Source organism: Rousettus aegyptiacus, unplaced genomic scaffold (assembly GCF_014176215.1).
Source record: "Rousettus aegyptiacus isolate mRouAeg1 unplaced genomic scaffold, mRouAeg1.p scaffold_m13_p_12, whole genome shotgun sequence".
In the NCBI taxonomy this organism is placed as follows: Eukaryota; Metazoa; Chordata; class Mammalia; order Chiroptera; family Pteropodidae; genus Rousettus; species Rousettus aegyptiacus.
This window is the reverse complement of record NW_023416287.1, coordinates 4151537-4171440: the sequence shown is the minus strand read 5'-3', so window position 1 is coordinate 4171440 and position 19904 is coordinate 4151537. Positions and strand designations below refer to the sequence as shown.

The 19904-nt window shown below is 45.3% G+C and overlaps 1 protein-coding gene across 1 annotated transcript in view; it reads right to left on the bottom strand.

The window, feature by feature from the left end:
* Positions 1-730: 730 nt before the first annotated feature.
* Positions 731-19904, bottom strand: part of LOC118610011 — a 51174-nt gene continuing 32000 nt past the window's right edge. The window contains exon 2 of the mRNA XM_036229735.1: positions 731-1181. Within this exon, the coding sequence (XP_036085628.1) occupies positions 731-1181 (451 nt within the window). The remainder of the gene's footprint in view (positions 1182-19904) is intronic.

Sequence of the window (19904 nt, the reverse complement as noted above, 5' to 3'; positions counted from 1 at the left end):
GTGATATGCTCCCGTGGCTCTAACACGCTCAGCCCTACAGAGCAGGGACTGAAAGCAAGGATTCAAGAGCCTGACTTGTCCCAGCCTAGATCAGCAACATCGTATTACAAGCACGTGACCTTGACCACTTCGCTTAACCACTCTAAGGCTTATCTCCTTCACCATACACGATGGAAGATAACAGCTCCCAGCCTTAGTACTGCAGTAAGGATTCTGAAAAGTAAAGAATGTTTCATCATCCTGGTTTATTAAACTGGTCCCCCTAACAGTGCTCACGATAGTAACAGGTACATTCACGTGATGCTTCTTTTCCTTGACACACACGGAGCACTGCGCAGCCCTGTGCGGAGTCGCTCCATCACGCCCGAGCCTTGCACTGGCCGGGAGGACAACTGTCCTGTCCTGGTCTTGCCTCCTGGAGTCCTATAAGGGTGATCCCCCACCGCGTGCCACATAGCTCGTAATCAAAGTACGGCCATCCCTGAGACGCCTCCAGACGCGGACCGCAGCGGTGTGTAGACGTGCGCCCCTCTACCGTTTCTTCCTTCCTCACGGCCCCTTCTCACACCGTCCTCCGCGTGGATCGGAAAGACGTTTTCATCTCTAAGACTGAACACTGATGAAATGTTTGTTGGCACCATCGACTGAAGCCGAACAGTGCAGCCAAGACCGAGGCCCTGTGTCCTTTAATCTCCTCGCCAACTCCACCTAGAGACCATCGATGTCTCTTTCAAGCGACCGTGGGCTCTGCGGGCGCCGAGTGCACTGCCCCGTCCCCCGCCAGCCGGGCCGAGGGCCAGCACCGCGCCTCCCTCCCGCCAAGCATGCCGTCTGCCGGCCAAATCTCCAAGCTGGGAAAACGCGCCCACATCAAAGTTGCCGCTCGGAGGTTCAGAAGCCAGACCCAGGACGAGGGGGCGGTTGTAACTCGAGTGAAGACCCCCAGCACACGCCAAGGATGCTTTCTGGGGTCTCTCCAATGACACAGCCACCAAGAGCCACCAAGGAGGGAACGCAGCTCACTTACCCCAAACCCAGAGAGGTCCCCGTCGTTGGCCACTTCCCTTAGGGTTTCGTCCACTCTGAGAAGTGGGGGGGGGGGGTGTCCCGTCTGCTGGCATCTTTCCCAGGAGGGCACGCAATCAACGAACTTGAACAAATACCCGCCTCGAAGCCTCCTCCTGAAAAGGGACAGACAGGGAACTGCTCAGGGGCAGAAGTGGGAACTGGGTGCCAGGGCGTTTGTTCCCACAAATGTGTCCTTCCCCCACAAGCATGCCACCTGACTCAAAGGAGTCCACCGAGAGGACAGGCGGAACAGAAAATTAACCTCTGAATCCCCGGCTCCCCACCGCCCCCCACCCCAGCCACGCAGAGAGTGATGATAAAGCGGACGGAGAGGGAACCGTCTGAAACGCTGTTTGGCTGCTTTTAAGAGTTCTGTTTGCTCGTTTGTTTTTTTACTCAAGGACCTGGCTGGCCTACAGTTGGTGGGGGTTTTTCATTTGCCATTTTGGCCTGTGATTTCTCAGTCGATACTCATCTCTCACATATCTGGAAGGCAGAACAGCTCGAGGCACCGGCTGGCTGTCCCAGGTTATTCATTTACAAGAAGAAATTGTTCCACCCAGACCAGCGTGATCTGCCGGCCCAGAACTCTGGGCCACCTGAGTGGTCGTGGACAGTATTTTCTCTTGTACTTTAGTTTTTGGGTAAGATGGGTTAGTATTTGTCTGTGTAAACCAGACAACCCCTTTAATGCCCCGGGGGAAACACTGGGTAAAGCGTAGAGTTACTCGTGGGCAGCTAGGTGGTTATCGCACGATAGATGCCGCGCGGGCGCTACGTAACCGTCATCTCATTTCACCCTCCGGCAGCCCTATCAGGCGCATGTTGTTACTCTCGAAGAACAGGTGAGCAAACTGGGGTTCAGAGACGTTGTGAGGTGACCTACCCAAGGTGACACTGAGAATGCGCAGAGAAAGCAGTTTATGTAATTCCTAAACCAAGGACAATTCTCACTGGATGAATAAAGTGAAATAAGAACAATAAGGAATAGGACCAAAAGTCAGCTTTCGAAATTTCGGAGGGACCGTTTCAGCCGCTGCGGCCTGCGAGGTTTGCTGTTCAGCTTCATCTCCAGCCTCTCGACGCCCTTTCTGAATGTCCTGGGCCTCGCGACCTGGGTTTAATTCACATTTGCTTTTCAAACGTCCAGACTAGGAGCCTCAGCCAAAACGTTTATCATTCCTCACTGCAGGGAAAGTCCACACTGGGGTATGTGACGATGACTGTGCCAGCTTTGTTAGCCTTTTAAATCCATTTCTCGGCTCCCTTAAAATACGTGGTCATGCAAATACTTTGCATATGTGAAATTATGTATATGTCTACATATATTTATACATGTATTTACACGTACATATTATATACTCTACACATACCTGCACATGCACGCGCGCGCGCGCACACACACACACACACACACAAACCTGGCAACAGTGGTTACTTCCAGCAAATATTCCTGTTTTAAAGTAATATTAATAACGTAGAATAACTAGTGGTAATCAGTAGTATAGAGAATAAGGATGTGTTTGGAAAGATTTGATTGACTATGCTCCAAATTTTGTTTAGGAACAAAACACCGTCTGCAGGAAGATAGTAACTGAAAGTAGCCCAGTTGTCAGAGTGTCTTACCCCTGTCCCTTGCAGGCCCAGACAGCCTCTTCCAGGTGCTGAGAGTATGGGCTGATAGCTGGTAATTGCTCCCTTCTCCAGAGAATACCTCTCTGCCCGAAGGGAGCCTCACGCCCCAGTCCCTGAAGCCGCAGGAGCTGCTTAGGGGAGCAGCTGGGGTGAGTGCCTGCCTGCCTGCCTGCCTGGGGGCAGGAATGCCCACCCCTTGGGCTCAAGAGAACTAACTCTGCGATGCTACAGCTCCCTCTGGGACCAGGCTGAGGTCCATGCCAGCTGAGGCCACATTCCCGCTTACCTCTCTCCCCTGCCCTGTCCTGCTTCCCTTCTCCGGGGAGCACGTCCCCAAAAAATCACTTTCGCAAGAATCCTTGTCTGAGGCTCTGCTCCTACAAAATACAACCCAACACGCCCCCATTGCCCCCCACCAAATGGGGCTACCGATGGCCTGAGACTTTCACAAATGAATTCAATGAACCTGCAATGAACAAACTTGTTTAAACTACCCCAGAACATACAGAGGGGAAAAAACGCACGCATCTGAAATTATTTCGTGTCATGCCCTGACACCATGGATACCAACCTCTGACAAAGCAATCAGTCAATCTGACAGATAAATGTGAATGCAAAAGTTTTAAATAAAATATTAACACCACCAAAACTCAGCATCTTGAAAGCATGATTTGCCATGCCTAAATTAGGTTTATAACTTGTTGATATAATTTACCCTATTAGGTGGGCAGTGGCCACAAAAATCTATGATGCTCTAAAGATTATAAAGATACTTGATTAAATTTGATATTTATTTGTTATTCTAGAAATAGTGAATACTTAACTAATAATTTTGTGTAGAGATAAACAATATAGATTTAAATAAAATAACTAGAAAGTATAAAGATTATAGATTTCATTTTCGAAGCAAGAAAAAAGACTTTAAAATACCAACAAATAAATTAATGAGAAATATATCGGATCTTTAAAAACCTATAAAACATAAGCATTGGAATATACAAGTATTAATAAATGGAAAGATATTTGCCATTCTTTTCTAAGACAGCATAATTTTATTCGAGGAAAGTATGAATGTATTACAATTTCAGAAGTGGAGTTCATTGACTGGTTGAGATTATTTTTTTAGGAAGGAAACAAGTTAGTCAAGGTCTCAGGGGAAAATAATGATGCAAAAATAATCAGAACAACCCTGAAAAGGCAGAGTAAGTATGTGGTGGAGTTAGCCTTGAAACATAAAAATAAAGTTAGAGTAACTTAATGAGATAATGAATATAAATTGCTCAGCACAATATCTGACACAGGAATAGAGAGGAAGATTAATGGAACGAAATTGAGTAAAAAAAAAAAAAAAAAAACATACAAATACAGATGGAGATTCAACTTATGATAATATTTGCATTTTAAATCTGTGGGGAAAAGATGGATTAGTCGGTGAGTGGATTTAGGACACCTGTAAGGTTTTCTAAATATAAAATAAAATGAAGTCGAACAATTATATGCTAACGAATTTGAGAATTGAGTCTCTGTATCCCTTCTTTCACCAAAAATTATCTCAAATGGACTGGTGGTGTAAATAGTAAGAAATGAAACCTTAAAAGCACTAGAAGAAAACATAGGAGTTTAAAAAAAAAAAAAAAAAAACTTACTTGCTAAGCAAGATCTTTATCTTGAAATACGGATAATCTTTCTAAGAAATGAGTTTACAGGGCTGACCAATTTTTTTTTTATTATTTTTATTATCAAAAGACAACTAACAGAGTAAAAGTATTAAAATCCATATGACAAACCACTGCAGTAACAAATTACTGTAATAACTACGTATGGTGTCAGAGGGGCACTAGATGTATTGGGGTGATCACTTTGTGAGTTATACAGATGTCTAATCGCTACGCTGTACACCTGAAACTAATATAGTATTGTATGCCAACTGTAACCAAAAAATAAAAAGTTATTAATTTTAAAGGAAGAACACAATTTAAAAGATCATCCCAATTTATAAAAGTGAGAAAAATCTCTAACGTGTTGCTTATAGGGGGGACAGTATGACTTTCGAATATATATGAAGACATTCCCCCACACTTGTAATTTTAAGGAAAATACATAGTGTTCAGCGAGCCTGAAACTGACAGATGCTTGCAAACCGTGTTGCATGAAAACAACCTCCCTGAAGGGCAACTCAGCGACATCTATAAAGAAGGTAAAATGCACACAGTGATGATTCCAGCAATTCTACCACGAAGTATTTCTCGTATAGACGTGACCCCTTTTCTGCCCGAAAACTCATTCGCAAGGATGTTCTTTGCAGGGACTAAGGTAAAACACCGTAAACAATCTAAATGCCCCCCTGCCCAGTAAGAAAATAGTTAAACCATAAACAATCCATATGAGGTTTATTTTCTTAATCCGGACAGACAGGGTTTAAGATAAATAAAGAAACCAGGGGCTGCCAAACTTTTGCTGTAAAGGGCCAGATAGTGAACGGGCTTTTTATACAATATGGTCCCTGCCACAACTAGTGAACTCTGCCATGCCATTACATAAACCAATAGATGTCTCTGTGTGCTCGCAAAACTTAATTCACAAAGCCAGGAGGTAAACTGGATTTGGCCCTTGGGTTATATTTTTCCTATCCCTTATTTAATGGATTTATTTATGGATAAATAAATAACATGTTTGTTTATGAATATATGGATGTATAATTTATGAATACACATTCTGTAATCATTTAAATATATATGTAAAACTATGAATATTATATAATACACACTACATATTTATTATGTAATATATTATGCAACAGATGATTAAATAAATAGTCCCTAAAAGATAATATTCTATAGTTGTAAAAAAGAGTGAGGCAACCTATGTATTACGATACAGAAAACAAGTTATCTTAAGCAAAACCTGCGAGTAGCAGACCCTTGAGAATCATACATCCCCATTTCCATTGAACAGTTTATAGGTTTTATGCAATGTTTTGTATCTGACACAGAAGAAGCCGCCACCGTCTGTAGGGAGGGGACCGAGGGACTAGCTTTCTGGGAAGATAAAGAAAAAAGCACTTCCCTTTTATATTTTTTGTACTGTTGACTTTTTTTACTGTATGCATTTATAATTTTAACTATAAAAAAGTGTTTTGAAAACAAAATTGATAAAATGTTTGGAGCGAAGCAGCAGGGGTTAGTATCATAACACGATCTGAAAGTCAAACTGATGGTCAAGGGTGTGCTGGTCAGCCCGGCCATGCCGGTCATTAAAATGTTAAAAGATATCTCCACCAGTTGACAAACAAGCATCGCTCTGACCCTATCAGCCTGGCCACACTTGCCCCTCCCCCAAACTCCTCCTGATTCAGTACCTGTAAGTTCTTAGCAAAGTTCAACACTTCTCCGAATTTCTCTTTATTTGCCAGTGAAACGTCGTGGGGAATACTTGTCCTATTGGGCCTTGGGTTTGCCAGAGTATCAACAGAGGTGACATCATCTAAAAGCACTCTGCGAAATACACAGCTCTGGGCCAGCATAAGATAATTACCAATCATTTATTCGCACTTTGCCTGTGGGCAAAGACAATTGGGAGTATTTGTTCTTGGGACAATCAGTTTCTACCGCCCAGGCTGGAAACATCGCCTTTTGCCTTTCGTTCTTACCCTCTCTCAGCAAGAATCAGATCTTTGTCTAGTTTGTTAAATATGCATCAGTTTCCTTTGCTCGACAGGATTCCTTGAGGACAGAAAATGTGCCCTTTTATTTACTTATACTCAGGACCCAGAATAATGGCTGATGTAGGCTCAGTGTATGTTTGATGAAAGAAATAAAAACTAAGGGAGCAAAGAAACAAAATGAGAACGATCTACACAAAGAAATCTGATTTATGTGTTGAGAATCACAAATCTACTTCTCAATCGTCTCCTGAGTAACTCAGTGACATAGTTTATAACAGCGGTCTCAGGATAAAATATGACCAAAGAAATACTGTTTGAATCTACTGATGGGACTCTAATTTTTTTTTTCCGTTTGACAAATACTCATTGAGTGGCTACAGGAATCGCGGTGGGTACTTGGGCTCAAAGCTAAAGAAAGAGTGAGAGATGACCGGTCAGGGGAATGGGCTCTATCTCTATGCAAAATCTCTTCACAGCGGTACCTAGATTCGTGGGACCTGGGACTCTTGGCGGCATCATTAGAATTCTGCTTCTCACAAGGTCTGGAAAGCAGAGAGTAGGGGCCCAGGAAGAGGGCTCCCTTTTGCAGTTCCCTTTCAGGTCCTCCTTTGCCTGACGTGGGTCACCTCACCTCGGTGGGGACCTGTGAGCCGCGAGAGGGTCGAGAGTGCTGTGCTAGGTAAGGGTGATACGATCCCGAGACCCGTTTGTCCTGAAAAGACTAAAAGATAAGGGTGTTGAATGGTGGGGGGGAATTCATTTACAACCGGATTTCATCATTCCTGTGAAATGATTTAATATTTACTTTGTTTCTTCTTACTGGGATTTTAATTTCATTGCAACAGATAGCGAAGGCGCCACACTCTGCATGTGATTGGGACTTCCCAGGCGTCACTAGGAGCTGGATTACAGGCTTCACGAAAGTGAGGGGGCAGAAATATTTTAATTTTGTTTTTAATTATATCATAACAAAGGCTATTATGAACCAAGAAAGAATACCTTAAAATTAATTATCAGTCAGAATAAAGATCCTCAGAAAAATCTTTTAAAGCTTAATCAAGATAAAATGAAAAGAACATAAAATTAAACTTTAAAAAAATCTTCTAAAAGATGAAAGAATTCAGAGAAGAACATGCAAAAATAACTTACGGGAGAATAAAGACTTAAAATTAGATACCTCTCTTGAATCATCATCAAGGACGTATCTTACTTGAACTATGATCAAAAACCCCTATCAATCTCCCTCTATGAGAAAAATAGGAAAGAATGACTCAGGTTCTATTTCACTTTTCAGGGATGACTCAATTTCCTATGACAAGTTTCATGCTTCTTTATAAAACAGTAGATGAAGACACCCATGTCCACTCGTGAACAGAGAGCAGAGGTCCGAGCCCAATGTTCGACCCCAGGCTTCAGACCACTCAGACGCTGGGAGCCCCTCTAGCTTCTAGGAAACACCACCAATCTCAAGGCTAAAATACAGATGTGACTATTCCATAAAGGGGAGTCTCTTCATGCCTTTAAAATGAAACCCATGTGTGTCTCACAATGTCATCATGATCCATTTCTCTTGAGTCAACAGGGAATCCCCCAAAATGAAGGCATTCCTCCCAAGGTCATTGCTATCCATGCAGCACCACGGGACACCGTGAACATCTGTGTTATTGGTTTGTTAATTCATCTTCCCAGTGTAGTCTTCCTACAACAGGGTTCCACTTTCAAGGAGGAACCTTCCCTCCCTTCTCTCGATCCCTTTGGCTTGGGAGAGGGGACAATGACCCTATCCCCACTTCTGAAGAAAAAAGTATGTGATCCGGGATCAGAGCGTTAGGTCTCCTGGCCACAGTGATCGATTCTAAGTGACATCAGCTAGGCCAATCAGACAAGTATCTCCGACCTTGGCTGAAACTGTTGGTAGAAAGGTGTTGTACCACCTGGGTTGTCTGACTAAGCCTAGATCACCTGGCATCGTCTTTCCCCCAAGAAGAAGGAGCCACCTGGTAATGAAGCCATTTCAAAGAAAAGGAGAGTCAACGGATGGAGAGAGAAAAGATCTTGGCAGCATTATTAGAGCACCTGGATCCAGCTTTACCTGAAGTTGTTCTCACATGCGATTTTCATTTACATGGGCAAATAGATTTCCTTTTTACATTCAGCCAGTTTAAGCTGGTTTTCTGTCATGAAATCAAAAGAGACAGGGCTACTCACTTTGTCTGGACAGACTGCCCCAGCTGCTACGGATCCTCACTCTCAGCGGGTTTTTTTTTTTTCTTTTGCCTCCTCTGCTTCCTTTACACAAACTCTGCAAACTTCCTTCTCTAGGAGTTTGTTGACCGGCTCCCGCCAATCAGAAATGCTCTCCGCCCCTCCTCCTTTGTCTCTTTCACAGCCCACGTTCAATCCCAACCTCAAGACGCAACTTCGAAGTGCTCTAAGCCCTTCTGCAAACGTCTACCGCGCCACTCGCCACACCGTCTCCTGTCGGCTCGCCACTTCGTCCGTCCGCACGTCCTGTTCCCCAGCTCCCTGGCAGCCTCCTACGATCTCAGGCTTTATCAGTCCCCAGGGTTTCCACACGCTGGAAGCTCACGCCTCCAGCGTCTCTGATTTGGAATATTGATGAAGCCACCCCCCCCCCTCACCCCAGTGTATCGCGCATGCCCACTCTGCTCCTTCAACCTGTTCTGCCCCTCGGCTGATAGACGCTGCTGCCGCTGAAAATCTTTTCATGCATTTTGAATGCTCTATGGGTTGATTCTATCCAAACTCCTTAAAATGGCCTGCGAAGCTCTCCCCCTGCCTCCCCCACCTCTCCCCAGCCGTCTCTCTCTGCTCCTGTCGCACTCAAAATTTCCAATCCCCACTGCCTGCCACTGCTCCCCACCCCAAAACAAGACACGCCGCCCCGTTCTCTCTTAACACTCACCCCTCCTTTCTTTTCCTAATTAACTTGTACTTATTCTTTAGACCTCAGCGCAATTTCCGTTCCCTTGGGGAAAAGTTCTGTGACCTGCCTGATTACATTACCCTTCCCCCAATTACCGTTATAAGTTCTCATGATTCCGTAGCGTTTCTTTCACCACATTTCTCAAATCTGTCATAATATACGACAATGTGCATATCCATATTTATGCCTCTTTTGATGCTGTCTCTGTCCTTCGGCACAAGCCCCATGAGTCTCAGAACAATAACTCTTTTCTCACCATTATATCACCAGCACTCAACGCACCCTAAAAATATACTAGGCGCTTAATAAACATTGGCAGAATAAATGGAAGAGTCACCTGGTTGGGGCACAGGAAATATTACTGGACAGGTGGAAGGATGAACAGAAGCATGGGCGACAGAAAGAGAGAGGGATGAATGAAAGCATTAAACGCACTTTTATCCTCCGACTTCTGCCTACATCTGGAACACGATGAAAACAAATAAAGCTCTTAAGAACAATTGCAGAGCCCTTTGAATGAAATACACTAGTCGAGAGATCTAAATCGAGAGCAGGACAACCTGTGAGACAATAGAAAGTTTGGGAACCATAGAGAAGCTTTGAATCGCTGATTATTTTGTCCTGCGAGTGGCAAACACCAAATGTGTTATTTCAATGCCTAGCACCCCAGTTCTGTAATTGAGTTCCATGTTTGCTTTCAGTCAAAAAATAATAATAATAATAAAACAGCTAGGCAGAGACTATTTGTATAATTATAGGGGCTTTTTTGATGTAGATTTCTAGGGCGCTGGAGTGATATTTTATTAATATAAGTTTCCTTTCTCTGAAAACCAGCAGAATTTTGCCGACTCGAGATATTTTAAATCTGTTTTGTCATGCCTTGTCTCTATCCAGGTAAGTCAAGCAATAGCTAAAATAATCTCCAAATCTAAAACAGATTTTATTCTTACAAGTCGTATCACCTACTGATGGGTTTATGTGTATCAAAACATGCATGGGTGATAAAGATTTTGATGTTTTTAAAGATGGTTTTAGTTGCCTAGACAAAATGAGATGTAAGAAGGATGACAGGAAACATAATATTGCCCTTTCTGAGAGCTTTGTACATATTGCTACATCACAGGTTCTGTGCAATAACCTGAGAAAACAGACACTATTTTCTCTATTTAAGAGATAAAGACAGAAAGGCTTGGAGGGGTTCGCAGATCTCTCCAAGGACATTCAATAATCAAGAGGCAAAAACAGGATTTGAACCCACATCTGCCTAGCTGAATAAATCCCCAAGCCTTTTACTCCACTATTTTGCTAGAAAACAATAAAAATAAAGCCTCTCAATCAAAGAGAGTCCTTGAGGGTGCTGGACCTGCCCATCTAGGAGTTTAGAGTTTTATAGTTTCTGTAAAAATAGTCACCATGTTAAGGAAACTAAAGATTGCCATTTGCCCTGATGATAATGACCCCGAATATACAGTTTAAATAAACGTATCAAGCGATTGTCCTCCAAACCATGATGCTCCCTTCCTCGCCCTGAATAATGTCAACTCTGTAAGCATCTGCTATCATGTATTTGCCAGCTCTATGTTAATTGTTGGAGATAGATGATGATCGATAGATAGATAGATAGATAGATAGATAGATAGATAGATAGATAGATGGATAGATAGAGATAGACAGATGCAGATGATAAATAGATGATAGATGATAGGAAAGAGATGCAGGAACCTTCAAAGCATATTGCTAAGTAGAGAAGTCAGCCTGAGAAGCTACATACTGCATGATTCTAACTACGTGACGTTCTAGAAAAGCAAAACTGTGGACAGTAAAGGGATCCGTGGTTGCAAAGGGTCGAGGGAAGACAGAGGAGAAAAGGATGAATAGACAGAGCATTCGGGGTTTTTCTGGTGGTGAAACCGTTCGGTACCATCCTGAAACGTTAGATACATAACATTTTACCTTCGTCAAAACCCACAGAATGTGCAACATCAAGAGCAAACCATGGACTTGAGTTAATAACGATGTTTCAGCATTTGCAGTAAATGTACCGGACTATTGCAAGATGTTAACGATAGGGGAAATCAAGGCAGAGAGGGGAGTATATGGAACTCATTTCGTGCTCCATTTTTTGTAAACCTAAAATTGCCTTTAAAATCTAGCATATATATGTATATATTTTTAAAGAGTAATACCTAGAGATAGTCTGGTCCATCAAATTACATATGACATAAAATATACTTTGCTCATGAAGTTCCAGGGTCTAGAACACTGACTGGCCCGCAGTAGGTGTTCGAAAACTAAATGGATGGCATGTAAACAGACGCATGACTCCATCGGGTCATCTGGTGTCCCTGTTAAGACCATTCTCAAAACTATAGACTCTCAATCCATCGATAAGAAATATCCAAGAGTAGCTACTAAAATTACATAACAGTTGCCTCAAAGCAAATATGTCAAGCAAATATAGTGATGTTTTAACTATACTTGAAAATGTATGCACACAAAAATATCTACACCTAATTCTATTAAATCGTAATTACTGAGGTTGTGTAGGAAATTGGAAATATGTGCAAATGATTTTCTAAAATTCCTTCCCTCTTTGGCACGCTTCATGGCAACCCATTAAACATAGGATGATTAAATAGGGACATCACGAAAATATGTGTGCCTCTGCATCGAGTTAACGTTATGTCAGAAACCGCTGATATAACATTAACTCATGGAGGTGAATGCCTTTATTTTTTCGAGCACTTACGGCACCACCATGGGGGATACAAACCTGACAAAGACCAAGCCCTTTGCAGCGAGGAGAGACTGGCCGAAGACAACGATGGCTCAGATTTGGGGCAAACAGAGGTTTCAGGGTAGATTCTGGAAAATTCTGAAAGTGGCATTCGTGAGTCTTGCTGACAGTTTGACTGACAGAAGCAAGAAGTGTCTTCATTCCCCACTTGGACAGAAAGACTCTTTTGGAATAGATTCTGCTCGCCTAGTATCCCGTTCCACAAGATCGCAGAAAACCATCGCAATACAACCTTTACCTACTGAGCCCTAATAGAGGGTGTGAGAAAGGGAGTCACATTTACAGAGCACCTGCTACATGCCAGGTGTTCTGCTCTGCATGTTACATATGCTTCTTTGATGGTGAGACCCCATAAAGGGCCTGAAAAGGGCTCCCGATTGGACAATGTCCAGCAGGAAGTAACATTTTTAAAGTGCATCAATCTAGTTCAAGTGTGGTCTGTCCACGCAGTGACACACCACGGAGCCACTGAAAAGAACGTGAAAGCCGTGTGTCCCCTGATGCGGATAGAAGCTACAACACGTGGCTCGACGAGAAAACATTCCAGTATGTAATTTTATTTGTACAAATGTTTTACACATGTATGCACATTGCCTGTGTGTGTAGAAAAGGCGGTGAGAAGTGAGTGTGGTAAAGGCGTTAATGGGCTCTCTCTAGAGAGGCTTTTAAGAAATTCTTCTGCTTGACCACAGTTTCTGACTTTTATATAATGGGCGTGCGTTGTGTTATAATAAGGGGAAAAGTAAAAATGAAAAACACCTTCGGGGAGAAATCAGGCAATCCAATCAAGCAGCCCGTCACAAAGGAGAGACAGAATGGCCAAATCACAGGTGTCATGTTAAGATAATAAATAACCTGTGGCCGATTTGACCAAATATTTTAAAGGTATTACTTTGACTTTCCCTTCCAATTTCAACGGAACGTCGTCATCACATTTTAACAAGCACATATTTATCTACCATCTCGCGTGCCAAGTGCTGTACTAGGCCCACGTGGTACCAGAGGAAACAGGCAGACGTGCCTGTCGGGTATTCGTGTGGCTGTGTGCACACGTGTTCACGCACTTGGATAGACACCCAGATAGACCCATCTCCCACGAATGGCAATCGAACCACCTAAAATAAGTAAATGGCGTATTTAATACGTCTACACGTTTGTTAACGTGTCAGCAGAGGTTCCTTTTTAACGCTAGTTTTTTTTTCTCAATTGTCACATTACTTTATAAAAAATGATACCCGAAAACCCAAACGAAATTCATAACAAAGAAAACTGAGCTGACTAGAAGTGCACCCATCTCAAGACAATTTCTGTTACCTTTTTGGCGACACCCTGTAGGCTGTCACCAAGCATTTCTACTTACCTGGAACCAAAGTAGCCCCTAAGCAGGGACTGCCCCAGGCAAACGGGAACGGTCGTCCGCCCTGGATGTGTCTATGGTTTTATATCACCCTCTCGACACTGTCACAGCAAAAGTGGTTCATCGTATGGATTTGCCATAACTCATCTAAATAGTCCATCACTAATGAAAATTTTGATTGCTCCTAATTATAAGCCATTGTTTCCATTATAAACCATCTGTGATGAACATTCTTGCACATATATCTTTGCACAATGACAGTTATCTGCCTGGGATAAGTTTCTGGAAATAAAGTTGCTGAGTCAGAGTATGTATATTTTGCAATTTGGTCCATATCGTCAACATTTTTTATTTAAACATTTGACTAACTCATACTATGGACCAGTTGAACACGAAAGTATTTCCCCTTACCCTTGTCAAATCTGAGTCTTGCTAATCTTAGTCTTTTCCAATCTGATGGGCAGCTCATTTCGAATTCTTAATGCATAAATTATTATGTGGACAAAGTATTATTGTTTTTCTCTCAAAACAGTCGAATGCTTTATTATGAAAATAGAATTTCATAATCACTTTTAAATAGCTTTATAGAGATATAATTTACATATCATAAAATTCCTTTGTTTTAAGAGTGCAAGCAGATAAATTTTGGTATATTTAGAGAGTCAGCCAACACCATTACCTAATTTTAGAACATTCCCTTCACCCTAAAAAGAAACCTGGTACTCATTAACAGCCAGCCCCTACTCCCACCCCAGCCCTGTGTAACCACGAACCTTCCCGTCTCTGACTGCCTGTCCCAGAATTAAGATCGCTGTCTGTATGTAGCACAGCGTGATCCGCCCAGGACCGAGGGATGCCAGGTGCACGGTGCTCAGTGCTAACACACCAGGGCAGGCCAGTCACTTAACCACGGTGTTTTTCATCAATCAGACTTTTCTGGTCTCCTTTCCCCGCTCATGTGTCATACAACCTGATTTGGCGAGTCAGGGCAAAGGCATCTTACATAAGGAGCGGCTCCCCACCCCCCAGAAATTAAGGTCTGCAAAGCATTCCGATTTGAAGAGAACACAGCAGTGAAGTGCCCTGTAAGAAGCTCCTTCTGGCTCTAAACCGACTGTCGTTTGGCTGCCGTAGTCAAATCAATGGGACACAGAGCTGACACTGGTTGTCTGACGGTCCTCGCACGCAGTCCCCTCCGCCAGCCCTGATGCTGAGAGAGGTCGGCGCCTCGACCACAGCGAGAAAGAAGAGGAGGAGGAGAGGCGGGTACTGAGGCGCTGTGGGAGGGACAGCTGCGGGCGGATGTGCCACGGCCTGCCCCGCGCCCTCTCGCCTCACCCCCATCTCCCCCAAGAAGTGGGCACCGCTAACCCCATTTCACACACAGGAAGATGAAGCCACTTGCCCAGGGCACACAGCTGGGGTCAGAGGCAGGATTCGAACCCAAGACCCAGCCCGAGACCCAAACCTGAGTCTGCACACTTGGCCCCACGGCCTCCTGGGAGCATCAGGGACTAAAAGACGAGATTCAGAACACAGGCAGAATACACTCCAAATCCACATCCCGTTCCCAGCAAACACAGAAACGTAAAACACTGATTTTTTTTCCTCAAAAAAAGGCCTTCTCGCCAGTGAAAGGATATTAAATCGAAAAGAGGCAAGCAGAGGTTGGGGGCTGAGGGGTAGGTATGCAAGTGACGGGGAAGCCAGTATAATTCACAGTGAAATTGATTTAAAATTTGGCTAAATTTTTTTTTATGCTTGCATATTTCACACTTATAGCCTACCTTTAGTCTTATTTACAGTTTTGATTAAATCTATACTTCAGTACTTTACATAGTATATAAAAATATAGTTTTATGTAAATATTTCTCAGGAAGATCTGTAAAAGTGTCTCTTGTAATTGATATGACATTTCGAAATACAGAGTCAGTGTTTCATTAGCAGATATATTTCCTGGGCTTAATGGTAGCAGGCACCTCACATGTATATTTACTAGTTTTTAATTATCTCATTATCTATAGTTGTCATTATCTCTGATTTATCCAGACAGGAGATCTGGGGAGTGATAAATTTGAAGTTACTGAATAATTTCCATTTATCTTTGCCTAAAACTTTTCTCCTTCTTAGAATAATGTGAAGAGAGAGAGAGAGAAAAATCTCATCCTTGTTCTCATACCACCAACAGATACCGATTCCTCTGAACATCCATCTGCAGTAAAACCTTGCTTGGCCATAAAGTCAAAAGATGCAGCCAGTGTCAGGACTTGCATATTTAAACCCACGAGACTGAAAATAAAGGTCTGACGCATCAGGCTTAAGGTTTCTACATTTCACTGGTATCTATGACTGTGGGGAAAAGGCAGGATAGAGAAACATCACCCACATCTGAAAACGAGGAGGTGCCTCTCGTGGCCATGGACCATTTGCACTTCCTGGCACTGGATGCCGTCTGTCAAATGCTCCGCGATGTGGGCGGATAAATTATAAACAACAAAATTCTATTCTTGAAAGCCACCACATTTGTGGTAAGTTGATACAACAGCAACAGGAAATGATTAGCGCAGACAAGGACAAACGATGCAATTTGTGTGTGTGTTTCTAGCGATGGCTTGGAGTGGGAGCAGAGACCGGGGAGATCATTGCAGTGGCCCAGGACAGAGCGATGGGAGTTTGGACCAGGGACTGGGACGGGGGTTCCGAGCAGGCTTCCTCGGCCTCGGCACTACGGGCACTTCGCTGTCACGAAGGGGGCTGTTCTGTACACTGCAGGGTAAGGCCGGTGGCTCTCCCGTCCTCTACCTCCTAGGTGCCAGTAGCACCACGACCCCCCAGGCGTGACAATCAAAACCATCTCCAGATACTGCCAAATATCCTCTGGGCGACAAACGTGCCCTGGCTGAGGACTCCGAGCCGGAGGACGCGGAAGAGAATGCACAGCTGTGCATGAACGAGACAGGTCGTCTAACCCCGTGTTTCCAAAAATAAACAAACACCGTCTTTGCAATCAAGTTCTGTTTCTTAAAAAGGTTCTAGAATCATCATCCGAGAGGTCATCCAGAGCTTTCTTCCTCTGAGCTGCCCTCATTCGCTCTTTTCCGACAGCGGTTAGCAGACATTCTTCAGCAGCAGGGTGGAATGTCGTGGTCGTGCTCCTCCGGGGAGGTCGTGCGGGTCTGTTTAGGTCCTAGAACTGTCAGCCCCAGAGCGTGGCTTCCAGGAGAAAGAATCCCACGGGTTCAGATCCAGCATGAGCTTCCCTTCGGTTCTTCTCCTTTTATTTGTTCAAGAGTAGCTCTATTAAGATGCAATCCACATATCATAAAATTCATCCTTTAAAAGGGTACAATTGAGCAGCTTGTAGTCTACCCACAAGGCTCTGCATCCATCTAATTCCAGAACATTTCATCACCCCACAAAGCAACCTCAGACCCCTTAATGGTCACTGTCCACACTCTCCTCCTCCAGCCCCCGGCAAACACTAATCTACCTTCTGTCTCCATAGATTTGCCAACCTGAACGCTTCATATAAATGAAATTATATTTCGTATCGATGGTATTTCGCTTCTGGCTTCCTTCACTTAGCGTAATGTTTTCATCCACGCCGCAGCGCGAATCAGCATTTCGTCCCTTTCAATGGCGGAACACTCCAGGGCACGGATGGACCACACCTGCTAATCCATTCATCGGTCGGTGGACGTTTGGATCGCTTCACCTCCCCTTGGTTCTCGTTGGTGAGTCTGTCCCCTGGATGTGATTGTGTCGGCTGAGCCCCTCCGTGGCATAAACCTTCCAGGCCGGCCCATGTCTGAAGCAAAGGAATAACTGACTCTTTCGCTCAACACATGTTATTAACTCCCTACTGCACGTCGGTTTTAGGGCTCGGTGTTAGGCCCTGGGGAAACGAGCCCCAGCCCTCAGGGGTGTTCCATTCCAGCAGGAGGAAACAGGAAACGAAAAGGCTGGGCAAGATGGAGGGTCATTTACTGGACCCTGGTGCATATTCGCCACAGGCAGGCAGCCTCTCACCAGTACCCCGAGCCCCGCCGTCCATCACCAGGCCTTCCAGCTCCCAGACCCTGTCTCCTCCCGGGTCTATCTGGACTTGCAAGGCCACCGCAGCTCACCTGACGTGAGCCTTCCCCAGGTAACTACTTCGCGAATGAACAGCCCAGGACGCCCCTCTGCTTGGTCTCAGCCTCGCCTGGGTCTTCTGTGGACAAGAAGGGGGCGGACGACCCGTCTCAGGGACGACCCACGGTGCCATCCCGCTCCGGCCCACGGTGCCATCCCGCTCCGGCCCACGTGCCGGGAGGGCCTCGCCCCCTTCTCCAGCGCTGACCGGGAAGCACGTGCTGGGGTCAGCCGGCGTCACCTCGCATCCCGACGCCACCCCCGAGCCTCGGCGCTCCGCCCCGCCCCCCCGAAAGAGAAGGAGAAACGAGTCGTCGGCTGTCCACGCCACGGGAGGGGCGGTCGGCGGGCGCGCGGTCAGCGACCACGCGGCTCCTTCCCTTCGCGCGTCCCCACGGCCTGTGACCCCGGCGCTGAGGCATGGCACCCCTTTGTTTCCAAACTCGAGCCGCGATCACTGTTTATGGGGTAATGTTTAAACGTTGTGGCCGCATTTCATTTTACTCGATCTACGGACACGAACGAATGAAGCTCGACGGGGAAGGCGCTTTGAGCCGAACCGGGCGCGCGGGGGCGGGGCGCGCTCCCGAGGCCCGGGCCTTCGGGGACACGCGCTCCGGGACACACGCGCGCCGGCCCCGCGGTCTCCGCCGCCCGCCCGGTCCCCGGGGCGCAGGCCGGGGGGGCCCGCAGGCCCCAGATGCGCCCCGGCGGCCTCCTCCCTGTTCGGCCACGTCACTGTGCGGCACAGAGACGCTGGAAGCCACCCCCTCGCCACGCGGGGGACCCCCCTGTGTCCGGGGCACTCGGTGCCTGGCACGTCCCGCGGGGGCCTCGGTGGCGGCCGCACCGGGCGCCTCCCTCCCTCCAGCACCCCCCGAGGCCGAGGCACCTCAGCCGTCAGGCGTGAGGTCCCTGGAATCGCATTGCTCACAGGTCCCGGGGTGCGACTCGCCGACCTCTCTGTGCCTCAGTTTCCCTGTCTGCACAACGGGGCAGCGTCAGAAGCTCCTCGGCTCCCGCATTCCTCCCGGGCTGACGGGGGTGTGAACGAGGAGAGACGCGTAAGGACACAGCGCCGGGGCCAGCGCTTCCTCCCTTCCCGCTCACGTTTCGCCGGCCCCGCGAGGAGGCCGCAGACTCTCCACCAAACGGACCTAGCACAGCGTCGGAGCAGGGTTTTCAGGTATTCCCGAGGAATGTCCCAAGGGGGACGACGAGGAAAAAAGTAAATTCTTCGGAAGAGAAAAAAAAAAAACGGGAAAAATCTTCTGGGTTTCCAGAAATGATCTTCACCACTGTTAGCAAACCCAGGCTGGGTTCGTCTAGCCACCATCCCTTCAAATGGTCCAGTTCCAAGCAGCTCTGCCATACTGGGGAGCCACACAGTGCCATTCAAATAATTTGTCTTCTTTTATTTCAAGTCAACTTGAAATGAAAAATATTTTTACACAAAGCACAGTAATTTATGCAGCAACCGCTCCGTAATGAGCAGGTTCCATAATAGATAATTATGTGGAAAGTACTTAAATGCTAACTATGTACTTTTTAAAATGTTGCAAAAGTAGGTTCATAATTAAATTATAATTACAAGTAAAAATCGAGACAATGATTATTCCCTGAGAAATCTGCCCATTTTTATTTCCAGGCTGGTGTGTGGCTCCTCTCACACTCTGATTCACTCCTTTTGTAGGTAGCTTCTCTCCAACCCAACTTGTTTTGCATGATGGATTTTAAATTTAAAATTAACTAAAATTATCTTGCAGATTACTAATTACCATATACAATGCTTTCAATAGAATACCCGGATGCCATTAAAAAGCAGTTTGCGAACATGCAAGTTTGAAATTGTGAGAGGTTTATGGCAAGGAAAAGGGAAAGCCTGACTGATTGTGTCGAATAGATAGTGAGCTATTCGAGAAATCGAGAAAGTTTTAAAACAAGTTGTAAAATACTTCTGGGGAGGGGTACACGTCACTGTGGATGTGGTGAAGATACAGAATTTTCCAGAAGTTTGGATTACTTAGAACTTGTCCATTTGCAAGCAAAAGAAACATACCCAACCTGGCTAGAGGAAAGATAAAGAATAAGCAGACAGACAGAGACAAACAGACTTATTGATTTATAAATCCAAAAAAAAAGTTTAAGTGTAACTTCCCTCTGGGCCTGGTTGGATCCTGAGTCTGAAATAACATCATCAGCATTGAACTTCTTGCTCTCTCCATCCCCTGATCCTGCTTCCTCTGTGGTCACTTTTTTCTCAGCTGGCACTGTCTACATGGTGGACGAGGCTGCCAGAAGC